Here is a 21,740-nt window from a genome sequence, read left to right as displayed (position 1 = left end):
ATTATTAATCGTGTCATTTTCGGGTTGACCTGTTTAACTCGAAATTGACCCGTTACAACCCATTTATTAAACGTGTCAGTTTCAACCCGACACGATTATATACCTATTACAACCCATTTAAATTTAATTTTAAATTAATATTTTATCACTAATATAATATTTAATAACTAAAAAATATTATAAATTAAAATTTTTATAAAAATAATTTTCTATTACTAATTTTTTAAAAACAAAAAATACATCTTTAATAAAACAAAAACATAAAAATAAAAAAAATAAAAAAAAAATTCGGGTTAATAGGTTAATTTTCAAGTTAACGGATTAATAAGTTAGTTTTCGGGTTAATAGATCAATTTCAGATTAACGGGTTAATAGGTCAACACGACCCGTTAAAATAATCGTGTTAAACGGGTCGTGTCGTGTTGACCTGTTTATAAACAGGTCGGGTTAGTGTTTTAGGTACCTGATACGATTAATAAATGGGTCGTGTTCGGATTAGGCATTTTTGACACGATTATTAAACGGGTTGACACGAACACGACCCACCAACCCAAATTGACAGGTATACTTATACGCCAATTATTATTATCAATGCTTTCTCCCAACCACCCCTTTGACCCATTCCTTTTTGTTAGCTAATAAGTCTTTTACGTGCCCTTTTTGCAATTTTTTGGTAATCAGTGCTGAAAACAAAATCCTCCTGTGTAAGCCCACGTCTGAAAATAATATTTTTATGTCTTTGTCCAAATGTACCAAATTCAGAGAAAAAAATAATAATCTAGTACAATAGTGTTTGGACACCGTTGTCCAATGAATTGATGTTCTCACGTCCAGTGTTGACATTTGCTGCGGAAATTCCGTAATCAAATTTTCAAAATCAAAAGCTGTATTATCCTATCAATAAAATTGATTGACCTAGCTTTAGATGGACCAACCGTTGAATCTTTGGTGGAAATTTCTTTTATCTATTTTTCTCGATAATCTATTCAAAGCATATTTGTAAACTTAGTTGCATTGTAAAATTAATTTATATAGTTTTATATAATAGTAATGTACTATAATACCCCTTTTTATTATTTTTTTATTTTTTAAAACCTAATAATTTTTTTTTTTTTTTTTTGCCCCCTTGTTTCCTCTCTCTCCACAACCATACAGAAAACATAGCAACCATCATATGCAACATCTCCTTCTTTCTCTTTTGTACGAAGGACCCATAGATTTTACAACATAAGGAACAAAACCATAAATGATACAAATACTAATATACGTAAATTAACAAAAAACATAAATCTAAAAATGGATTTATCGATTCTTTAAAAAGAAATACAAAAGCCACTTGCTTTGAAATTTAACGATTCCTTTTCACTTTTCTTAATCCTAATCCAAAGTTGTTAAATTATATTCAACTCACCTCTAATTTAAAAAGATTTTTTTTTTTTTTTTTCCTTCTTTCAGGATAGAAATTTTTAGTTGAAAAGCAAACCACTTTTTGTGAGACTTGGACAAAATCACTGTGCTGATAGGATTTTCCTAAATCATTGAATATGAGAATCCAAGCCTCTAAAATCCAAACTCATAAATCATTCCTCACATCATGGCTCTATGCTCTTCAGGACACACTCATCTCCAGGTACAACATCTTCTATCTTCTTTAACGTTTACAATTTTTTTGCTCCTGATAACAATCCCATATTCATCTCCTCTAGAGTTTGATTACCCAGTATTAGATCAAACTAATCGTACTCTAATAGCTCAAGGAAATACTACATACTTGGGTTCAGGAATTGAACTAACAAAAAACAAAACACACCAGATTGGTCATGTCCTGTATTTTATGGATTTGAAACTTTGGGACAAAGCTTCGGGAAGAGTAGCAAATTTCACTACCAATTTCTCCTTCATAGTCTATTCAACAAACCAAGCTGGCAAAAATGGGGATGGGTTCGCCTTCTTCCTAGCACAGCCTCCATTCCGGATTCCTTATTTCACCGACGGGAGTCGTATTGGTTTGATGAATGAAGGTGGCTTTGCCTCTAGTTCAAATCCATTCGTTGCTGTGGAGTTTGATACTTTTCCAAACCGTGTCGACCCACAAGATATGGATGAACATGTAGGTATTAATGTCAACTCCATGGTTTCTAGGAAAACAACATCTTGGTTATGTAATATCACAACTTGGAATGTCTATAATGCCACAGTCAGTTACAGTTCTACAACTAAAAATCTAAGTGTTTCCTTCACTGGATACAAAGACTCTGTTCCAGTTCAGCAGAGTCTTTCCGATGAGATTGACTTGGCAGATTACTTGCCTGAAATGGTTACCATTGGTTTCTCAGCTGCTAATGGAAAGCTGACTTCAAGACACATACTTCGTTCATGGTCTTTTCGATCCGAAGAGGTCCCAACAAGAACAAACTCCTACACAGGATTGATCGTGGGGTTGAGCATAGGTGTTTGTGCTTTCATTGGAGTTTTGAGCTTGATTTGTCTCTGCCTATGGAAATGGAAGAAAAGGAATAAAAGAGAGGAAGAAAATGTTTTAGTTCTCGAGCTGTCCATGGACAACGATTTCGAGAGGAGTAGTGGAGCTAGAAGGTTTTCCTACGATGAGTTAGTAGCAGCGACAAACAATTTTTCAGAGGAAGAAAAACTTGGACAAGGAGGATTCGGTGGGGTATATAGAGGGTTTCTACAAAGCATAGATTCATTTGTTGCTATAAAGAAAGTATCCACAGGATCAGAACAAGGGTTAAAAGAATATGCATCAGAAGTAAAGACAATCAGCCGACTAAGGCACAGGAATTTAGTGCAACTCATAGGTTGGTGCCATAGAAAAAAAGATCTACTCCTTATCTACGAGTTCATGTCAAATGGGAGCTTAGATTCCCATCTTTTCAAAGGTAAAAGCTCATTGACTTGGGCCGCAAGATACAATATAGCTAGGGGCTTGGCTTCAGCACTGCTATACTTGCACGAAGAGTGGGAACAATGTGTGGTACATAGGGATATAAAATCAAGCAATGTTTTGTTGGACTCCAACTTCAATGCTAAATTGGGTGATTTTGGATTGGCAAGGTTGGTAGACCATGAAAAAGGGTCACAAACCACGGTTGTGGCCGGGACTCTAGGCTACTTGGCACCTGAATGTTTCACCACAGGCATAGCCAGCAGAGAGTCAGATGTCTACAGCTTTGGCGTTGTGATTTTGGAGATAGCTTGTGGAAGAAAACCCATCGAGCCAACGACTAGAGGCAGTCATATGGGATTGGTGCAGTGGGTTTGGGAGCTCTATGGGATGGAAAAGGTATTGGAAGCTGCTGATCCTAGACTTTGTGGAGAATTTGATGAACAACAAATGGAAAGATTGATGGTTGTTGGGCTTTGGTGTGCTCACCCAGATCAGACTCTTAGACCTTCAATTAAGCAAGCAATTTATGCACTTGATTTTGAAGCTCCACTTCCTGTTCTACCACCAGAGATGCCTTTGCCAACTTATGGACATCCTTCAGTTCAAAGGTCCAATGCAAGAGCTACTTGTGGTTCGGAGGATGGCCAATTAGAGTCTTCAACCAATAGTACTAGTAATTACACAGTTTCTTCTCGGTTTACCTCGTCTTCTGGAACAGCTTCTCCTTGCACGGCACTTTTGGCCTCTACTCAAGTTGGGTGTGTATAAATTTAATGCTTTTTCAATTTGCATATATAATTTTTTTTTTTTTCTTTTTAATTGAGGATGGGGATTCGAACTCTTGTTTAAGTGTCGATTTTAGCCATGTTTTTCTTTAGCTTACATATCATGTTTCAGAAGATATCAAATCTTTTCTTCCTTTCCTAGAAGCTCAAATCTCTTTCACTACTTGCGGTTTTACCAATGTTTTGTTGGTATTCCTGCACAATTAATTTGTACGAACGTTTTGTTGGTATTCCTGCATAATTAATTTGTCTCATCTACAGCAAATTTCCAGCCAAAAAAATATTTGATTGACTTTTCCATATCCACAATCAGAGGGAATTGACACAATAATATTGGTTAGTTTGAAGCGAAACTGAAAAGTCAAACTAAACTAATGTTGTATATTATATTAATATATATCAGTAAAGTTGCATATACAAATACAAAAAGGTTCAGTTTTTCCACTCCTAAACCACTCTTCAAATTAACATTGGAATTGAGTAAAATTATATATATTCTTGATGTGGAGATTTTAAATATATATTAGATTAAAGTATTGGGCGCATTGACTTATAAAAATGTTTCGAATTTCTTATTTTGATGTCTAAATCCAAATCCTAATGGTATTAAACTACACCAGAACAACTTTTCCACCTACATCCATTTACACTTGTTGCACGTATTTCCATTACAATTGTTACGATTCTATAGTTGTTATTATAGATTACCAAGCAGACTTTGCTACAAATTTTTTGCAATTTTCTTTTTCGTTTATTCGTTTTACTACTTTATATATACATTGGCTACTATGTTTTTAAAATTAACATACATTAACAAATGTGGTCTTAATATTTTTAATCTAATATTTTAATTGGTAATTAAGGTTCAAAAATATTGTGTACAAATGGTAAAAATATTGAAGGATTAATTGATGGGTTATACTTGAGAAAATAAAAAAATATATATTTATTTATAAAATTTTGAAAGGATTTCTCTTTTTATAAAAATCGGGAGGCTAAATCAGACACATTTAAATGTCATGTTAGCTAATCAATTTAAATGTTTGGATTTGAACCAAGTCACCATTCTAAACTACAAAAATAAAAGAATTTAATCATACTAAAAATAAGCAAATGAAATATGAAGTATGGATATAGTTGAAAATATAATAATATTTCATATTTTTAATGAAGAAGAAAACTAAAATTTTTAAAACATTAATCCAGTGCTCCATTTAAAAACATTGGCAAAAAAAATAAACCAAAAAAAAAAAAAAGAAAGAGAAAAACTAGTGAAAAAATTTAAAATAAGGTGGACATAAATGGAAATAGAAAAGGAAATAAAAGACTTGGATCCCAATTCTTGTAGACTTTAAGTGTGATCACATTCTACCTCTCAATCCTTGCTAAAACTTGTCATGTTGTACTGAACTTTATAATTTATTGTTATATAATAAAAGATATTACAAAATATTATTTGTTACCATGATAATTGATTATTGGTGAAATTCATATTTCATTTAATAATTTAATTATACATTTTTAGTTAAAAAAAAAAAGTAAATATATAATTAAATGTTTCTAATTAACAGTTGCAAATTTTAATATGAGTCCTGATTATTATTACAGATGACAAATCGTGAAATTAAAAAAAAAAAAAAAAAAAAAAAAAAAACATAGATAGGAAGTAACCCGATAGAATGAAACTCTTTGAAACATGGAGTTTCAGTTAGTTACGGAAACTTCTTGTCAGATTCTTGATTATAAATCCATTCAGTTCTTTTCCCTTACACCCATTTGACCCATTCCTCTGTTCATAAAACAAAGACATTACATTGTTCCTGTACATATAAGGCCTCATATTGCCTAACCTTAGCCCACCTGTCCAATTTCCTGCGTTCTTCCGACCATGATCAACTTTCAAAGACAAAATATAAATTTGTATACTATTGATACGGGTCTAGCATAAATACCCAAAGAACCATGATGAGGTACACCAATATTCAATTATATTTTTAAACAAGAAAAAAATTCTGAATGTTCAAGAAAAATTTTAAAAACTCTACTATATTTTAATTTTTTTTTATTGATTTCCTAATTCACAATCATAACTCGTCAAACATTAGTTTAAAATCCCAAATATGAAATGATCAAAGAAATTCCATTAATAGTATTTTAATATCCCAACTTTAGCATCTAGTTGGGCAAATATGACCAAATTTCCAAGTCAAAAAGTTTGTGACTCACAAATCGTGAAAAACTCAATCACCTCCTCCTTTACATCAATAAAATCAACTAGCGCTGCGTGTCACCCTCCTACGTGGTTATCTGATCAACGGAACAGATGAGTGTTGTAGACTATTTTGAGTTGTTGACGTCATTGGGTCAGCTTTCCATGAAAGAAGGTCAGAAACTGAGACAAAAGAACAAAAATGTCAAATATACAAATTCTAAAAGTTTAAAAAGAAATTAAAAAAACATGATTTGTCCACGTATTTGCCAGCTTCTTGATTCTTCTGTTTGATAGGCCAGATGTAATTCAAACACTTTTCAAAAACTGAATTTATTTCTCTCTGATTCAAACACAATTTGTGTTTTCTTCGCACTAGTCTACAAATTTTAGTTGAAGAAGCAAGCACTAATTTTGAGACTCTTTTAACTTCCAAACCATTTGAATGTACGAGCATCAAACACCTTCCAAATTGACCCGGAAACTCCTCCATGTCACTTCCTCCTCCATCGTGTCTTCCATGGTGTTCTCAGCTGATTACAATTTTCTTGCTTCTGATATTCCCATATTCATCTTCACTAGAGTTTCATTACCAAGTACTAGACCAACATAATGGCAGTTTAATAACTCAAGGAAATACTTCATACTTGGGTTCAGAAATTGAGCTCACGAAGAACCAAAAAGACCAGATTGGTCATGTCAAGTACTTTGAGAACATGCATCTTTGGGACAAAGCTTCAGGAAGAGTAGCAGATTTCATTACCAATTTCTCCTTCATGGTCTATTCGCAAACTGAGGGCCCGCATGGAGATGGGTTGGTCTTCTTCCTCGCCGAGCCTCCATTTGGAATTCCTAATATTACTGATGGTAGTCGTTTGGGGATGAGCATCGGTAATGATCCTCTCTCAAGTTCACATCCATTCGTCGCGGTGGAGTTCGATACTTTCCGAAATAATCGATTGGATCCTAAAGATTTTACTGAACATGTAGGCATCGATGTCAATTCCATGGTTTCCAGGAAGACTACACCTTGGTCATGTAATATCACAAGCTGGAATGTATATAATGCTACTGTAAGTTACAGTTTTAGCAATAGGAATCTTAGTGTTTCTTTCACTGGCTATAAAGATGGTGTTCCAATTCAGCAAAGTATTTCCGATGGAATTAGTTTGGCAGACTATTTACCAGAAAGGGTTACTTTTGGTTTCTCTGCTGCGAATGGACTTTTTACTTCTAGACATATTCTTCGTTCATGGTATTTCCATTCGGATGAGGTTTCAACAAACACAAATTCTAATAAAGGATGGGTTGTGGGACTGAGTGTAGGTGTTTGTGTTTTTGTTGTAGTTTTGTTTTTGATTTGTCTTGGAGTGTGGAAGTGGAAGAAAAAGAGGAACAGAGAGGAAGATGTTGATGACGAACTGGGTATTGATCTGTTAATGGACAATGATTTTGAGAGAAGCAGTGGAGCTAAGAGGTTTTCCTATGATGAGTTAGTTGCAGCAACAAAGAACTTTTCGGAGGAAGAGAAACTTGGACAAGGAGGCTTCGGTTGGGTATATAGAGGTTTTCTGAAAAACATGAATTCGTATGTTGCTATAAAGAAGATATCAACCAAATCTCAACAGGGGATTAAAGAGTATGCATCCGAGGTGAAGATCATCAGCCGACTGAGGCACAGAAATTTAGTGCAACTCATTGGTTGGTGCCACAGAAAGAAAGATCTACTCCTAATCTACGAGTTCATGTCAAATGGGAGTTTAGATTTCCATCTTTACAGAGGTAAGAACTCATTGACTTGGGTGGCAAGGTACAACATAGCTCGAGGCTTGGCCTCAGCATTGCTTTACCTGCACGAAGAGTGGGAACAATGTGTGTTGCATAGGGATATTAAATCAAGTAATGTGATGTTGGATTCAAATTTCAACGCTAAGCTTGGTGATTTTGGGTTAGCTAGGCTAGTGGACCATGAAAAAGGGTCACAAACTACAATTGTGGCTGGAACTTTAGGCTATTTGGCCCCTGAATGTTTCACCACCAGCAGGGCTAGCAGGGAGTCCGATGTCTACAGCTTTGGTGTTGTAATATTGGAGATAGCTTGTGGAAGAAAACCCATTCATCCTAACGTCGGAGATGGTGACCATCAAAATGGATTGGTAGAGTGGGTTTGGAAGCTCTATGGAATGGAAAAGGTTTTGGAAGCGGCCGATCCTAGACTTTGTGGGGAATTTGATGAGCAACAAATGGAAAGATTAGTGATTGTTGGGCTTTGGTGTGCTCACCCGGATCACAATCTGAGACCTTCAATAAAGCAAGCCATACATGTACTTGAATTTGAAGCTCCATTTCCTGCTCTGCCATTAGAGATGCCATTGCCAACTTATTTGCCTCCTTCAGCTCCACGGTCTAATTATGGCAGCACTTCTACTTCTGACCATACCCAAACCGAGTCTTCAACCGACAATAACACTCACTATACCCGTTCCTCACAATTTTCTTCATCGTTTAGCCACTAGCCAAGTTGATTCCAAACAGTTAGTTTGTAGAATTTAATCTATTTTTTTCGTTTCTGCTTGCAACTCTCTTGGTCGTATAATTCATTCATTTTGTTCGCTTTAATTTCCTTTCCTGTTTCCTTTTTTTTTTTTAATGGCCAATTTTCCTTACTATATTTTTTATGCTAGCTTGTGCTTGTGTTGGATATTAGCAACTATGTCAACCCATGAATTCTTTACTTTGCGAACAATTTATTAATATAAAAAATTAAAAATTAAAAAATTTATTTAAAAACGAAAAAACAGTCGTGCAGCTAACGGCATGTTTGGTGCCAAGTATAAAATCCCGTATAATATTATTTTAATACAAAACAATGTTTTTTTTTTTTTTGGTTTTTTTTTTTTGTTTTGAGGAAAAAAAATACAAAACAATGTTTGGCAAGTGGAAGCACGTCAACCATGGTGCATTAGCCAATACTAGGCCCACAAATTTTGGCATTATGTGTCACATGGTCAATACCGTGTTGAGGTGGCATTAGCTTGTATGAGCTCCACAGATGCCCTTTTCTTTTTTGGTTGTTGTTGCAAAACGTTTTGTTTTAGTTTATACGTGCACCAACCATCCCCCACCACCCGTTCTCTGTGCGAAGACTATTTTACTTTGCAGAAGTTGATTTTTTTTTATTTTTTTTAACTTAATTATTAAGCAAATTTGTATTGGGAAAGCTTTTTAGGTTCTTTCTTTTGTCTTTTTGTGATATGCATATATATATATATATATATATATATAAGTATTATGTGTATGCTATTATGTGTATGATATTTTTTTTAAAGTTATTTTTAAAAAAAAAATTAACATTATACAGTTTTAGATAACGTTGTTATTATTTATGAATAATAATAATTATTATAATAATAATAACTTGACCAAAAATAATAATAAATACAAAATTAATATTATGAATAATATAATTATTTAAATAAATAGTAAATAACAATACAAAATCAATTTTGTTTACTTTTCTTACTTGGTATAATAAAAATTCATTCAAATCATAAGGCATTCATTTAAATATTTTAAAATTTTTAAAGTAAAATTTTAAATAATATATATTATATATCAATTTATAGATGTTTATTGTATATATTGCACCAAATATCGAAAAATAGCAATACAATGAAAATTAATACAATATAAGCTAATACAACACAATTAATATACTACAGGGTACCATAAATGTATCTCTTCAGTACTATAAGTATTATTGTTTAACCTCTTATGGTAACTATTAGTGTCATATTTAACTAAAGTTAAGTTTGTTATTCATTCAGCAAAGAGCCGAAGGCAATTGATGATCCAAGTGAATATTAATTTAACGACTAAAACAACCAAAGGTCCCTGCTTTACTCTCTTTCCTATTCAATAATCTGTCTCATGTACGACCAGTTTTTAGTCAATAAATATATACATATATTATATTTAATGTATATATATATATATGTATATATCTGAAAATTTTATAGTAAGGACGGTCCGCATGAAAACCGTAGTATTAGTGAAGGTTTTTCATAGTATTAACGACAGTTTTTTAGAAAATCGTCACCAATACTATGAAAAACTGTTACTAATACTGTGGTCCGCATGAGGACCGTCCGCACTATAGATGAATTGTGTATATATCATTACTCTAAATATATATATAAATAAAGTTTTTCCAAAGCATAGAAATGAAGATTTCTTCAAAACCATTTTCTTAAATTGTATTTACATGTTAAAAATGTTCCAATATTTACATTATAAATGACTTATGTATATATTCAAAGAACAAAAAAGATGGATTTTTAGTCATAATTTAGAAGGAAAAATATTTCATTTACATCTTTTAAAATTTGAGATAAATATAAATATATCTTTTAGGTTTTTGAAAATTCATTAAAACCCTTTAGAGCAGTCTAAAGTTACTCTTATACCCATATAAAATTAAATTATTTAAAAAAAATTTTGCAATAATTAATTTGAAAAATTTTAAAAAAAAATTTCCTTAATTTTTAATTGAATTGTATTTAAACTGTGTGAAAAAATTTCCTTTTTTTTTTCTAAAGAAAAACTATATAACAATTTTAATTACGTGTATATATATATATATATATATATATATATATTTTTTTTTTAAGTAAGTTTTATATTTAACACATTTAGTTAAATATATTTGAAAATTTATAATACATTAAATTAAATATGTTTGATAATTTTAATACATTTAGTTAAATATATTTGACAAATTATCACTTTATTTAAAAAGTTTATCTGATTAAAACTGTCACATAGGTTTAGGGGAAAAAAAAAATGAAAAACTATCACATAGTTTGAATAAAACTAATTAAAAAAAATATAGATAAACAAAACTTTCATGTTTTCAAATTAATTTTTATAAAATTGTTAAAAATTTATATAATTTTTAGTAGAGTTCGTCATCGCCATGTATTTCTTTTCCTCTTCATGTATATACTATTTCAAATTCTACTATAAAAAAATGTATATAACACTTCAAACCAAAATTTCGGCCAGATGCAAAAGAAGAAGTCCATATATGAATGAAGGGTACAAAGTCCATATCTTTCCGACTTCAGACTCTTTGAATTCAACCTTTTGTGGCTTTTCTACGTAACTTGTGATCATTTAAAACATAGCAGGTGACTTACATATAATCAAGAAAATACAGAATATTTTAATGAATGAATAAGAAACCGAACACAATCAAAACCAATTGAAAGTCACAAAGCAAAACATTTTAAATACTGTAGCTAGAAAAATTTGACACATGCTTAAATAACCCAAAATGGCAAAAGTAAAGAATAATCTTATGGAAAGGTAAGGATTGGGTAAATGGGTTTACCGATTCAAAGGTAAAAGAGAACAGAGAAGTGGTATACAGAAGAAGAGAACTCTTATCCATGGGCTTGGGTAAATGGGTCTTTTAAACCCAATCAGTGGTTTTAACAGCCATAAACCATGCCCATTCCTAAATCCTAATTTTTATATCTCCTTCACAGCTCAGCTAGCACCAAGAAAAAGAAAACAGGACCCCCAAAAAAAAAAAAAAAAAAAAAAAGGGCGGCTCAACGGCGGATTAAAATGTAAACAGATTAATAACAAAAGAATGGTGACTTGCGAGCTACTTAAAAAATAAATGTATAAATATTCAAAATATTTAGCTTTAATTGCTAATTTTCTTCTTATTATAATAATTTCTAATCTAAGACTAAAATAAAATTTCTAATCTAAAAGAAATAAATGTATTTTGAACCCTCAATTTTGTAAACATGATAGGTATAAGGACATATCAACTCAGAAAATCCTTCTTACTAATTTCTAATTTGGTGATATTTATATTTTACATATATTTTACTTTTTTGTTTAAGAGATATTAAAGCCATTTGTAATGGCAAAGAAAACATTAAAAGCAAAGCCTTAATTTATAAACACTATAATATTCAATTTGATCTTTTTTTTTATGCATATATAAAAAAATAAAAAAATATAATTAGGTGAGAAGCAAAATATTTACATTACCACTCTTGAAGGTGGAAACTACGCAGCTCTAGTTTCAAATAACTGCCCCGTAACGATTTCCTAACTTATAATCATAATTTGTCAATTTTTTTTTATTTTTTATTTTTGGTCTAAAATCCCAAATATGATTTAATGCTAGAAATTGCATTAACGTTCTCAATACTCCACGCAATTAGGAAAAGTAAACAACCGTATGCCAATTTAACAAGTAATCTTAATCCGAAATTCCTCCAAATGGAAAATTTCCTCGCCAACCTTTGACAAATCTTGTGTGCCGATGAGACTACTAGTCAATCATCTGAATATATGAGAATCAAATTTAACCTACAAAACTCACCCAAACTCACAAGCAAACCTCTCTGATCGATCATCATATGGATCTAATTTGCTATTCTTGTCAACATTTTTCATATTTGATGGTGATGACCATTTTATTGTTTATGATTTATATCCCATATTCATTTTCGCTAGAGTTTGATTACTCAGTTCTAGATCAAGATAAATTAGATAATAGTACCTTAATAAGAGAAGGAAATGCTACAGTCTCGGGTTCAGAAATACATCTGACACAAAACCAAGAGGACCAGATTGGGCAGTTGAAGTATTTTGAATACTTGCAACTTTGGGACAGAGCCTCTGGAAGAGCAGCGGATTTCACAACCAGTTTCTCCTTTATCATCTATTCGCCAAATGAGAGTTTACATGGAGATGGGTTGGCTTTCTTCCTTGCACAGCCTCCATTTGGAGTCCCCAATAGGACGGATGGCAGTCGTCTTGGGTTAATCAATACCGATGATCAACCTTTCTCAACTACACAGAAATTCGTTGCTGTGGAGTTTGATACTTTTGCAAATAAGGATTTGGACCCGCAAAACGTTGCCGAACATGTAGGTATCGACATCAACTCCTTGGTTTCAAACACCACTACATCTTGGTCTTGTAATATCACTGCCCGGAAGGTGTACAATGCTACTATAAGTTACACTTCTGGAACAAAAAATCTTAGTGTTTCCTTCACCGGATATAAAGAGGATGTTCCCTTTCTGCAAAATCTTTCTTATGAAATTGATTTAACAATATACTTACCGGAGAAGGTTACTTTTGGCTTCTCAGCTGCTAATGGATTTTTCACTTCCACACACATTCTTCGTTCATGGTCTTTCCATTCCAGTGACTTCACAAGCAAGAATTCTAAGATAGGATTGGTCATTGGGTTGAGCATAGGTGTTTCTGTTTTTATTGGAGCTTTAGGTTTGATTTCTTTTGGTGTATGGAAGCGGAAGAAGAAGAAGAGTATCACAGATCAAGAAGGAGAAGATGATGATGAATTGGGTATTGATCTGTTAATGGACAATGATTTTGAGAGGAACAGTGGAGCTAAGAGGTTTTCCTATGATGATTTAGTCACGGCAACAATGAACTTTTCAGAGGAAGAGAAACTTGGACAAGGAGGCTTCGGTTGGGTTTATAGAGGTTTTCTGAAAAACATGAACTCGTATGTAGCTATAAAGAAGATATCCACCAAATCTCAACAGGGGATAAAAGAGTATGCATCCGAGGTGAAGATCATCAGCCGACTGAGACACAGAAATTTAGTGCAACTCATCGGTTGGTGCCACAGAAAGAAAGATCTACTCCTCATCTACGAGTTCATGTCAAATGGGAGTTTAGATTTCCATCTATTCAGAGGTAAAAACTCATTGACTTGGGTGGCAAGGTACAACATAGCTCGAGGCTTGGTCTCTGCATTGCTTTACCTGCACGAAGAGTGGGAACAATGTGTGTTGCATAGGGATATTAAATCGAGTAATGTGATGTTGGATTCAAATTTCAATGCTAAGCTGGGTGATTTTGGGTTAGCTAGGCTAGTGGACCATGAAAAAGGGTCACAAACTACAATTGTGGCTGGAACTTTAGGCTATTTGGCCCCTGAATGTTTCACAACCAGCAGGGCTAGCAGGGAGTCCGATGTCTACAGTTTTGGTGTTGTAATGTTGGAGATAGCTTGTGGAAGAAAACCCATTGATCCTAATGTCGGAGATGGTGATCATCAAATTGGATTGGTGGAGTGGGTTTGGAAGCTCTATGGAATGGAAAAGGTTGTGGAAGCGGCCGATCCTAGACTTTGTGGGGAATTCAATGAGCAACAAATGGAAAGATTGATGATTGTTGGGCTTTGGTGTGCTCACCCGGATCACAATCTGAGACCTTCAATTAAGCAAGCCATGCATGTACTTGACTTTGAAGCTCCATTGCCTGCTCTGCCATTAGAGATGCCATTGCCAACTTATTTGCCTCCTTCAGCTCCACGGTCTAATTATGGCAGCTCTTCTGCTTCTAACCATACCCAAACCGAGTCTTCAACCGATAATAACACTCACTTTACCCGTTCCTCACAATTTTCTTCATCGTTTAGCCACTAGCCAAGTCAATGTCTTGGTGTGGAATTTGATGCTTTTTGATTCCAAATAGCTAGTTTGTAGACTTTAATCTATTTTTTTGTTTCTGCTTGCAACTCTCTTGGCCGTAAATTTCCATTTCATTTTGTTGGCTTCTAATTCTTTTCATGTTTTATTATTATTTTTTTTAATGGCCAATTTTTGTTATTATATTTTTAATGCTAGATTGTGGTTGTGCTATAAAAAGCTATACTATTTGATTTTGGCAACTATGTCAAATGCTAGATTGTGGTTGTGCTATAAAAAGCTATACTATTTGATTTTGGCAACTATGTCAACCCAAAGAGAGCCATGTATAGATTCTCTGTTTCCTTTTTTACTTTTGTTTTTTGCTAATATAATCCATGATTCTCCGTTTTGCAGCAATAGTTAAAAAAACCAAAACATAGGACGCAGTCACGCAGATAAATGTGTCTCCTTTAGTATCATTTTTAACCTCTTTTTGTACTATAGTATCACATTTAACTAAAGCTGCGTTTGTTATTCAGTCAGTAAAATGGGCCGAAGGCAATTGTTTATCCTAATGAATTAATTTTTGATGACTTAAAAAACCAAAGATCTCCTGTTCTTGGAATGCCAATATCTTTTTAAATAACCAAAGATCTGTTCTTAGAATGCCAATATCTTATTCACTTTTCTATTCACTAATCTGTCTAATGTACGACCTGTTTTTAGTCAATATATATTGTATATTTGACCAATATACTCAAAGAAAAAAATGATTTTTTTAATCATAGTTAGAAGGTTAACCAGTATGGAACCAAATTAATTAATATTCTATACCTTTCAGAGATGTTTTAATAGTGTTCTTCATCTTCCATGTATTTCGTTTCCTGTTCATGTAAGTAAATAATATTTCAAACCAAAATTTTGGCCAGCTGCAAAAGAAGAAGCCTATATATATGCAGGGCACAAAGCCATATCAGCCTTAATTAGCTTCCACCTTGTGATTTAAAACATCGCTGGTAACTTATTTATAAATTAAAAAAACACAGTATATTTAATGAATGAACAAGAAACCGAACAGCATCAATACCAATTCAAAGGTCACAAAGCAAAACATGTTACATATCATAGCGAATTTGACCGATGCTAGCCCAAAAGGGCAAAAATTAAGAATTATTTATGGAAAGATAATAGGAATTATACGATATGTTAAATGAATAAAAATAAAATTGCCGAAAGTTTGAAGGAGAAAGCATCCATGGAGCTCCTAGGATTCTCTCCGTTGAGAGACCTCATAGAAGAGAGAGAGAGAGAGAGAGAGAAAGAGAGAGAGAGAATAAGTAAATAATGAAAATAAAAATGAAAAATAACAAAGCAAGTGTTACCAATTCAAAGGTTTAAAAAAAAAAAAAAAGAAAAAAAAAGAAAGATACAGAAAAGAGGCTCATCCTATTTGGATTTTCATGATACATCATATCTATTATTATATAAATATTTTTTATATATAATATCCAAAATTTCTTGTACATACATATGACAAAGATTCACTCTCCACCATAGGATAAATTTTATTTAAACTATTTCAATTTTATCATAAGTATATTTAATCATCATTAATTTTTTTTTATATTTGTTAAATAAATTCATTTGTTTTTTTCTGTTATTTTTTACGATCATAAAAAAATTAAAATTAATATTTTATAATTCAATAATATTATAAAAATAAAAATAAAAGTATTATTTTATAATTAAATAATATTATAAAAATAGAATTATGATTTTTAACTATTAAAATAAACTAATCAAAACTAACAAATGAGTTTAAATAATAATTTTTAAGAATATCAAACTGTAATTAAAATAAAAGGATCTAAATAAATTTTTGTTAGGAATAGCTTGATAAGTCTCAGTAATGGAATTTGAGTCTTCCACGGAAACTTAACATCTTCTGTCACTGTAAATATCAATCAATAGAGCAAAAATACCATGGACCCGGACAACATGTGCCGGTCCATGAGATTTTTGTTTTCTTTGTACAATCAATGCTTTTTTCAGCCACACACCAGACGCATTCCAATTGCCTAATCTTATCTTAAATCCACATGTACCACATTTTAACCTTAAAAGTAACAAACAATTCTAGCATTTCGATAATTGGCATTTGTTGGATTTCCTGGACAAGACTAGTCATGATGTCTTCGGAGGATATTTCTCCTCCACAGCTCTGTTAGCAACCAAAATAAAAAAACAACCAAAAGGCCGATTAAAATGTAAATGCATTAATAGCGAAGAATCGCGACTCACGAGCTTACTCTAAAAATGAAAAATACCAACAAAATGTATAAATATTAATCGAAATGTTTAACTTTAATTGTAAATGAGTGATGTTTATATTTTACATATACTTTACCAAAACATTAAAACAAAGCCTTATTTTATAAAGATTATTAATAGTATTTAATTTGGTCTGTTTATATATATATATAATAAACAAAACTAGTTGAGAAGCAAAATATTTACACTACGAAACAACCTATAATTTATTATTGCTCTTGAACATCCGTTTTCCTACATTTGCGACTTGACAAATTTTGTGTACTAAATTAGACTATCTTAATGGCCATGTGGATATATATGAGCATCAAAACCTCCCAAAAAAAAAAAAAGAAAGAGACAAAAGACCAACTCAAACTCGCAAACCCCCTCTCCCTGTCATCATAATGTTTCTTTGGTATTCTTGCCAACACCATCTTTCATATAATTTGATGATTACCACTTTCTTGCTTCTGATTTATATCCCATATTCACTTCCGCTAGATTTCGATTACCCAGTTCTAGATCAAGATAAAGGTACCTTAATAATAGAAGGAAACACAACACACTTGGGTTCAGAAATAGAACTGACCAAATTAAACAAAACAGACCAGATTGGGCATGTCAAGTATTTTGAAGACTTTCAACTTTGGGACAGTGTCTCTGGAAGAGCAGCGGATTTCACTACCAGTTTCTCCTTCATCATCTATTCGCCAACGGACGGTCCACATGGAGATGGGTTGGTGTTCTTCCTCGCACAGCCACCGTTTGGAGTTCCAAATAGTACGGATGGCAGTCATCTTGGGATGATCAATATCCAGGATAACCGTTTCTCATCGGCACAGAAATTCGTTGCTGTGGAGTTTGATACTTTGGCAAATAAGGATTTGGACCCCGAAAACGTTACCCAACATGTAGGCATCGACGTCAACTCCTTGGTTTCAAACGTCACTACATCTTGGTATTGTGATATCACAACCTGGAAGGTATACAATGCTACTGTAAGTTACACTTCTAAAATGAAAAATCTTAGTGTTTCCTTCACCGGATACAAAGAGGATGTTCCATTTCTGCAGAACCTTTCCTGTGAAATCAATTTAACCGAATATTTATCAGAGAATGTTACTTTTGGCTTCTCAGCTGCAAATGGATTATTCACTTCCAGACACATTCTTCGCTCATGGTCTTTCCATTCCAGTGACTTTACAAGCACGAATTCTAAGACAACAGGATTAGTCATTGGGCTGAGCGTAGGTGTTTGTGTTTTTATTGGAGCTTTAGGTTTGATTTCTTTTGGTGTATGGAAGTGGAAGAAGAAGAAGAAAAAGAGTACTAGAGATCGGGAAGAAGAAGAAGAAGATGATGATGAAATGGGAATTGATCTGTTAATGGACAATGATTTCGAGAGAAGTAGTGGAGCTAAAAGGTTTTCCTACGATGATTTAGTCGCTGCAACAAACAACTTTTCAGAGGAAGTGAAACTTGGACAAGGAGGCTTTGGTTGGGTTTACAGAGGTTTTCTACAAAACTTGAATTCAAATGTAGCTATAAAGAAGATATCCACCAAATCTGATCAGGGGATAAAGGAATATGCATCCGAGGTGAAGATCATCACCCAACTTAGGCACAGAAATTTAGTGCAACTCATCGGTTGGTGCCACAGAAAGAAAGATCTACTCCTCATCTACGAGTTCATGTCAAATGGGAGCTTAGATTTCCATCTTTTCGGAGGTAAAAGCTCATTGACTTGGCCAGCAAGGTACAACATAGCTCAAGGCTTGGCTTCAGGATTGCTCTACCTTCACGAAGAGTGGGAACAGTGTGTGCTGCATAGGGATATTAAATCGAGTAATGTGATGTTGGATTCGAATTTCAATGCTAAGCTTGGTGATTTTGGGTTAGCTAGGCTGGTGGACCATGAAAAAGGGTCACATACCACAATGGTGGCTGGCACTTTGGGCTATTTGGCCCCTGAATGTTTCACCACCATTAGGGCTAGCAGGGAGTCCGATGTCTACAGCTTTGGTGTTGTAATATTGGAGATAGCTTGTGGAAGAAAACCCATTGATCCTAAGGTCGGAGATGGCGATCATCAAAACGGATTGGTGGAGTGGGTGTGGAAGCTCTATGGAATGGAAAAGGTTTTGGAAGCGGCTGATCCTAGACTTTGTGGGGAATTTGATGACCAGCAGATGGAAAGATTGTTGATTGTTGGGCTTTGGTGTGCTCGCCCGGATTACAATCTGCGACCGTCGATTAAGCAAGCGATTCGTGTACTTGAATTTGAAGCTCCATTACCTGCTTTGCCATTAGAGATGCCATTGCCTACTTACTTGCCTCCTTCGCTTCCAAGGTCGTTTGGCAGCACTTCTGCTTCTGAGAATGCCCAAACCCAGTCGTCAACCATTACTAGTCACTATACCAGTTCCTCACAATCCACTTCATCGATTAGCCACTAGCCAGCCAAGTTGATGTCTAAGTGTGGAATTTGATGCTTTTTGATTCCAAATAGTTTAGCTTGTACTGATCTTCAAACTATTTTCTGTTCGTAAAATTTGTTATTATCCTTTCGATGCTAGCTTGTGGTCATGCCATAATTTTTTTTTTTTTTTTTTTTGGGTTGGCTAAACAATTAACGACTTGTCTGTTTTTGCAACAATAGGAAAAATAAATAAATAAACAAACAAAAAACACCCACAGAATGCAATTAGGCAACTAAATGTAATTCTTTCAATACAATAGTGTTATCTTTAGTTAAAGCTACATTTGTAAAATCATTTAGCAAAGGGCAGAATGCAATTGGTGATCCTAATGAATTTTGACGACTTAAATATGCAAAGAATACCTGTTTTCGGAATGCCATTTTTTTTTACTCGCTGTTCCATTCGCTAATCAGTCGCATGTTCATGTCACGACCAGTTTTTTTCCAGTCAATATATAAAATATATTTGATGATATCTATATGCATCCTCAAAGGGGAAACAATTGATATTTTAATCATAACTTAGAAGGTTGACCATTACGGAACCAATTCTTGTAAGCCCAATCAGTGCTTTTTCAAGTCAGACACGTCATCTTCTGTGGCATTTGTCTTCCACGGAAACTAAACGTCTTCTGTCACATAAGCCCAGCAAATGCCTTTTCCAGCTAAACAACAGACCCATTCCTATAACTTCTCCTCCACGGCTAGCACCAAAAAAACACAAAAAAATCAAAAGGCAGATTAAAACGTAATCTCATTAATAACAAAAGAATCGCAAGGTTCAACAAAAATAAATAAATAAATAACAATCCTAAGAAAATGTATGAATACTCAAAATGTTTAACTTTAATTACTCACTAGTTTTTTTTTTTTGGCCCAAAAAAAAATGCTAATTTGTGGATGTTTATATTTTACAAATATTTTACTTTTTGTTTAAGAAATATGATAGCCAATTACAACGGTAAAGAAAACATTAAAAAAAAGGCCTACTTTGTAAAAACTATAAATGAAATAGTATTCATCAAATTTTTTAATTTTTTATTTTAAATATGAAGCAAAATATAAGCATGATGAGACAACCTACAATTTGTAATTGCTCTTGAATGTGGAAGCCATGCGACTGTAGTTTCAAATAACTGCCCGCATCGATTTCCTAACTTGTAATCATAACTTTTTTTTTTTTTTTTTGAAGTCAATTGTTTAGGTTAAAGTAAAAAATATGATTTAACACAAGAAATCGCACTAACGTTTTCAGAAAACCTTTGATATATGCAGTGAAAAAAATATCGATATTGTTGAAAATATCGAAAGTATAAATTTATAGAAATATTGATGAAAACGTTGGTATCAATGAAAATATCGATAAGATTATGAAAATTGTAAATTTTTAATTTAGAATACAAATTTTGACATATAAGATAATTAATACAGTAAAATAATATAAAAATACAATAATTATAATACAGATAAAATAGTTCATAAATATTATAAATTATTATAAATGAATAAATTATAATATTACTTAGTATCAAAATAGAAAATAATTTAACAGATAATACTAAGATATAAAAAATTTTCAAATATAATATTTTCAATATTTGCTGATATTTACTATTACTTTTTGATTTTGATTTCATTTCAAATTTTTTTTTCTTTCAATTAACTAATCGATTAACACTTTAAAAATCCATAAACATTGAATCAAAAGAAATCAAAATAATAAACAATTTTGAAAATTCTATCCACTTTCTGTACTTTTATTAACAGACCCGTCTTTAGAGTAAGGCCACCAAGACCATTGCATTAGGACCCCAAATTATTATGGCCCCTAATTTTATATAATATATATATATATATATATATGTAAAACCAAGGCTCTCAATTAAAATGTTTACAAATGATTATTACAAGTATTTTAAAATAAAGAAATGAAAGTAATAATATTTATGCAAGTTTTTTAATATTTATTTATTTTTTGATTTTTTTTAATAAGATTAGTATTAATATGAGTTGATGAAATAGATTTATAGATGATAAATTGATAGATTAATTTCAACAAATATTGAAAAAATAAAATTGCAATAAATACATTAATGGTTTGACCAACCTAATTTGTTGGCAAATAATTGTTAATTACTTTAATGCATTTTTCAATTTTTCCTTTAATAATTAAGAATATATATTTTCATTAAAAAAAAAATTGGTATCTCTTTTTTTTTTTTTTTTTTTATGTAACATAACAAATACTTCTAAAAATTAAAAAAAAAAACCTTCATTATATTAAAAAAAAATTATATTCACAATAAATTAAAAATTTAATATATTGCATCATATATTTTTTTTAATTTCTTAGAATTATAATTTTATTTTATATATTTTATAATATATTTAATGTATAATTATATTTTTAATAAATATTTTAATATTAAACACTAAACAGTATATATAATAATTTAAACAAAAAAAAAAAAAAAAGCAAATTCCTATGAGACCCTATCTTCCTTTTCGGCCAAGGCCCAAATGTAAGCTTGAGCCGGCCCTATTCATTAACCAATTAAATTATTAAATA

The 21,740-nt window shown here is 32.3% G+C and overlaps 4 protein-coding genes across 4 annotated transcripts; all 4 read left to right on the top strand.

Annotated features, from left to right (window-relative positions):
* The first annotated feature begins 1,143 nt into the window (after nucleotides 1-1,143).
* On the top strand, nucleotides 1,144-3,962 carry LOC107426475 (L-type lectin-domain containing receptor kinase IX.1-like). Its single transcript, XM_016036675.4, has one exon. The coding sequence runs from the start codon at nucleotides 1,595-1,597 to the stop codon at nucleotides 3,674-3,676; it is 2,082 nt and encodes a 693-aa protein (XP_015892161.1). The 5' UTR covers nucleotides 1,144-1,594; the 3' UTR covers nucleotides 3,677-3,962.
* Nucleotides 3,963-6,152: 2,190 nt separating this feature from the next.
* On the top strand, nucleotides 6,153-8,585 carry LOC107426477 (L-type lectin-domain containing receptor kinase IX.1). Its single transcript, XM_016036676.4, has one exon. It carries the CDS (start codon nucleotides 6,394-6,396, stop codon nucleotides 8,416-8,418), a length of 2,025 nt encoding a protein of 674 aa, XP_015892162.3. The 5' UTR covers nucleotides 6,153-6,393; the 3' UTR covers nucleotides 8,419-8,585.
* Nucleotides 8,586-12,241: 3,656 nt separating this feature from the next.
* Nucleotides 12,242-14,749, top strand: LOC107426795 (L-type lectin-domain containing receptor kinase IX.1). The gene has a single exon (XM_025077052.3). The coding sequence runs from the start codon at nucleotides 12,346-12,348 to the stop codon at nucleotides 14,392-14,394; it is 2,049 nt and encodes a 682-aa protein (XP_024932820.3). The 5' UTR covers nucleotides 12,242-12,345; the 3' UTR covers nucleotides 14,395-14,749.
* A 2,247-nt stretch (nucleotides 14,750-16,996) lies between these two features.
* Nucleotides 16,997-19,267, top strand: LOC112492745 (L-type lectin-domain containing receptor kinase IX.1). The gene has a single exon (XM_025076949.3). It carries the CDS (start codon nucleotides 17,097-17,099, stop codon nucleotides 19,146-19,148), a length of 2,052 nt encoding a protein of 683 aa, XP_024932717.3. The 5' UTR covers nucleotides 16,997-17,096; the 3' UTR covers nucleotides 19,149-19,267.
* Nucleotides 19,268-21,740: the final 2,473 nt, after the last annotated feature.

This window comes from Ziziphus jujuba, chromosome 9, assembly GCF_031755915.1.
Source record: "Ziziphus jujuba cultivar Dongzao chromosome 9, ASM3175591v1".
Taxonomy (NCBI): domain Eukaryota; kingdom Viridiplantae; phylum Streptophyta; class Magnoliopsida; order Rosales; family Rhamnaceae; genus Ziziphus; species Ziziphus jujuba.
The sequence above is the reverse complement of the archived record's forward strand: the minus strand, read 5'-3'. Positions and strand labels throughout refer to the sequence as shown.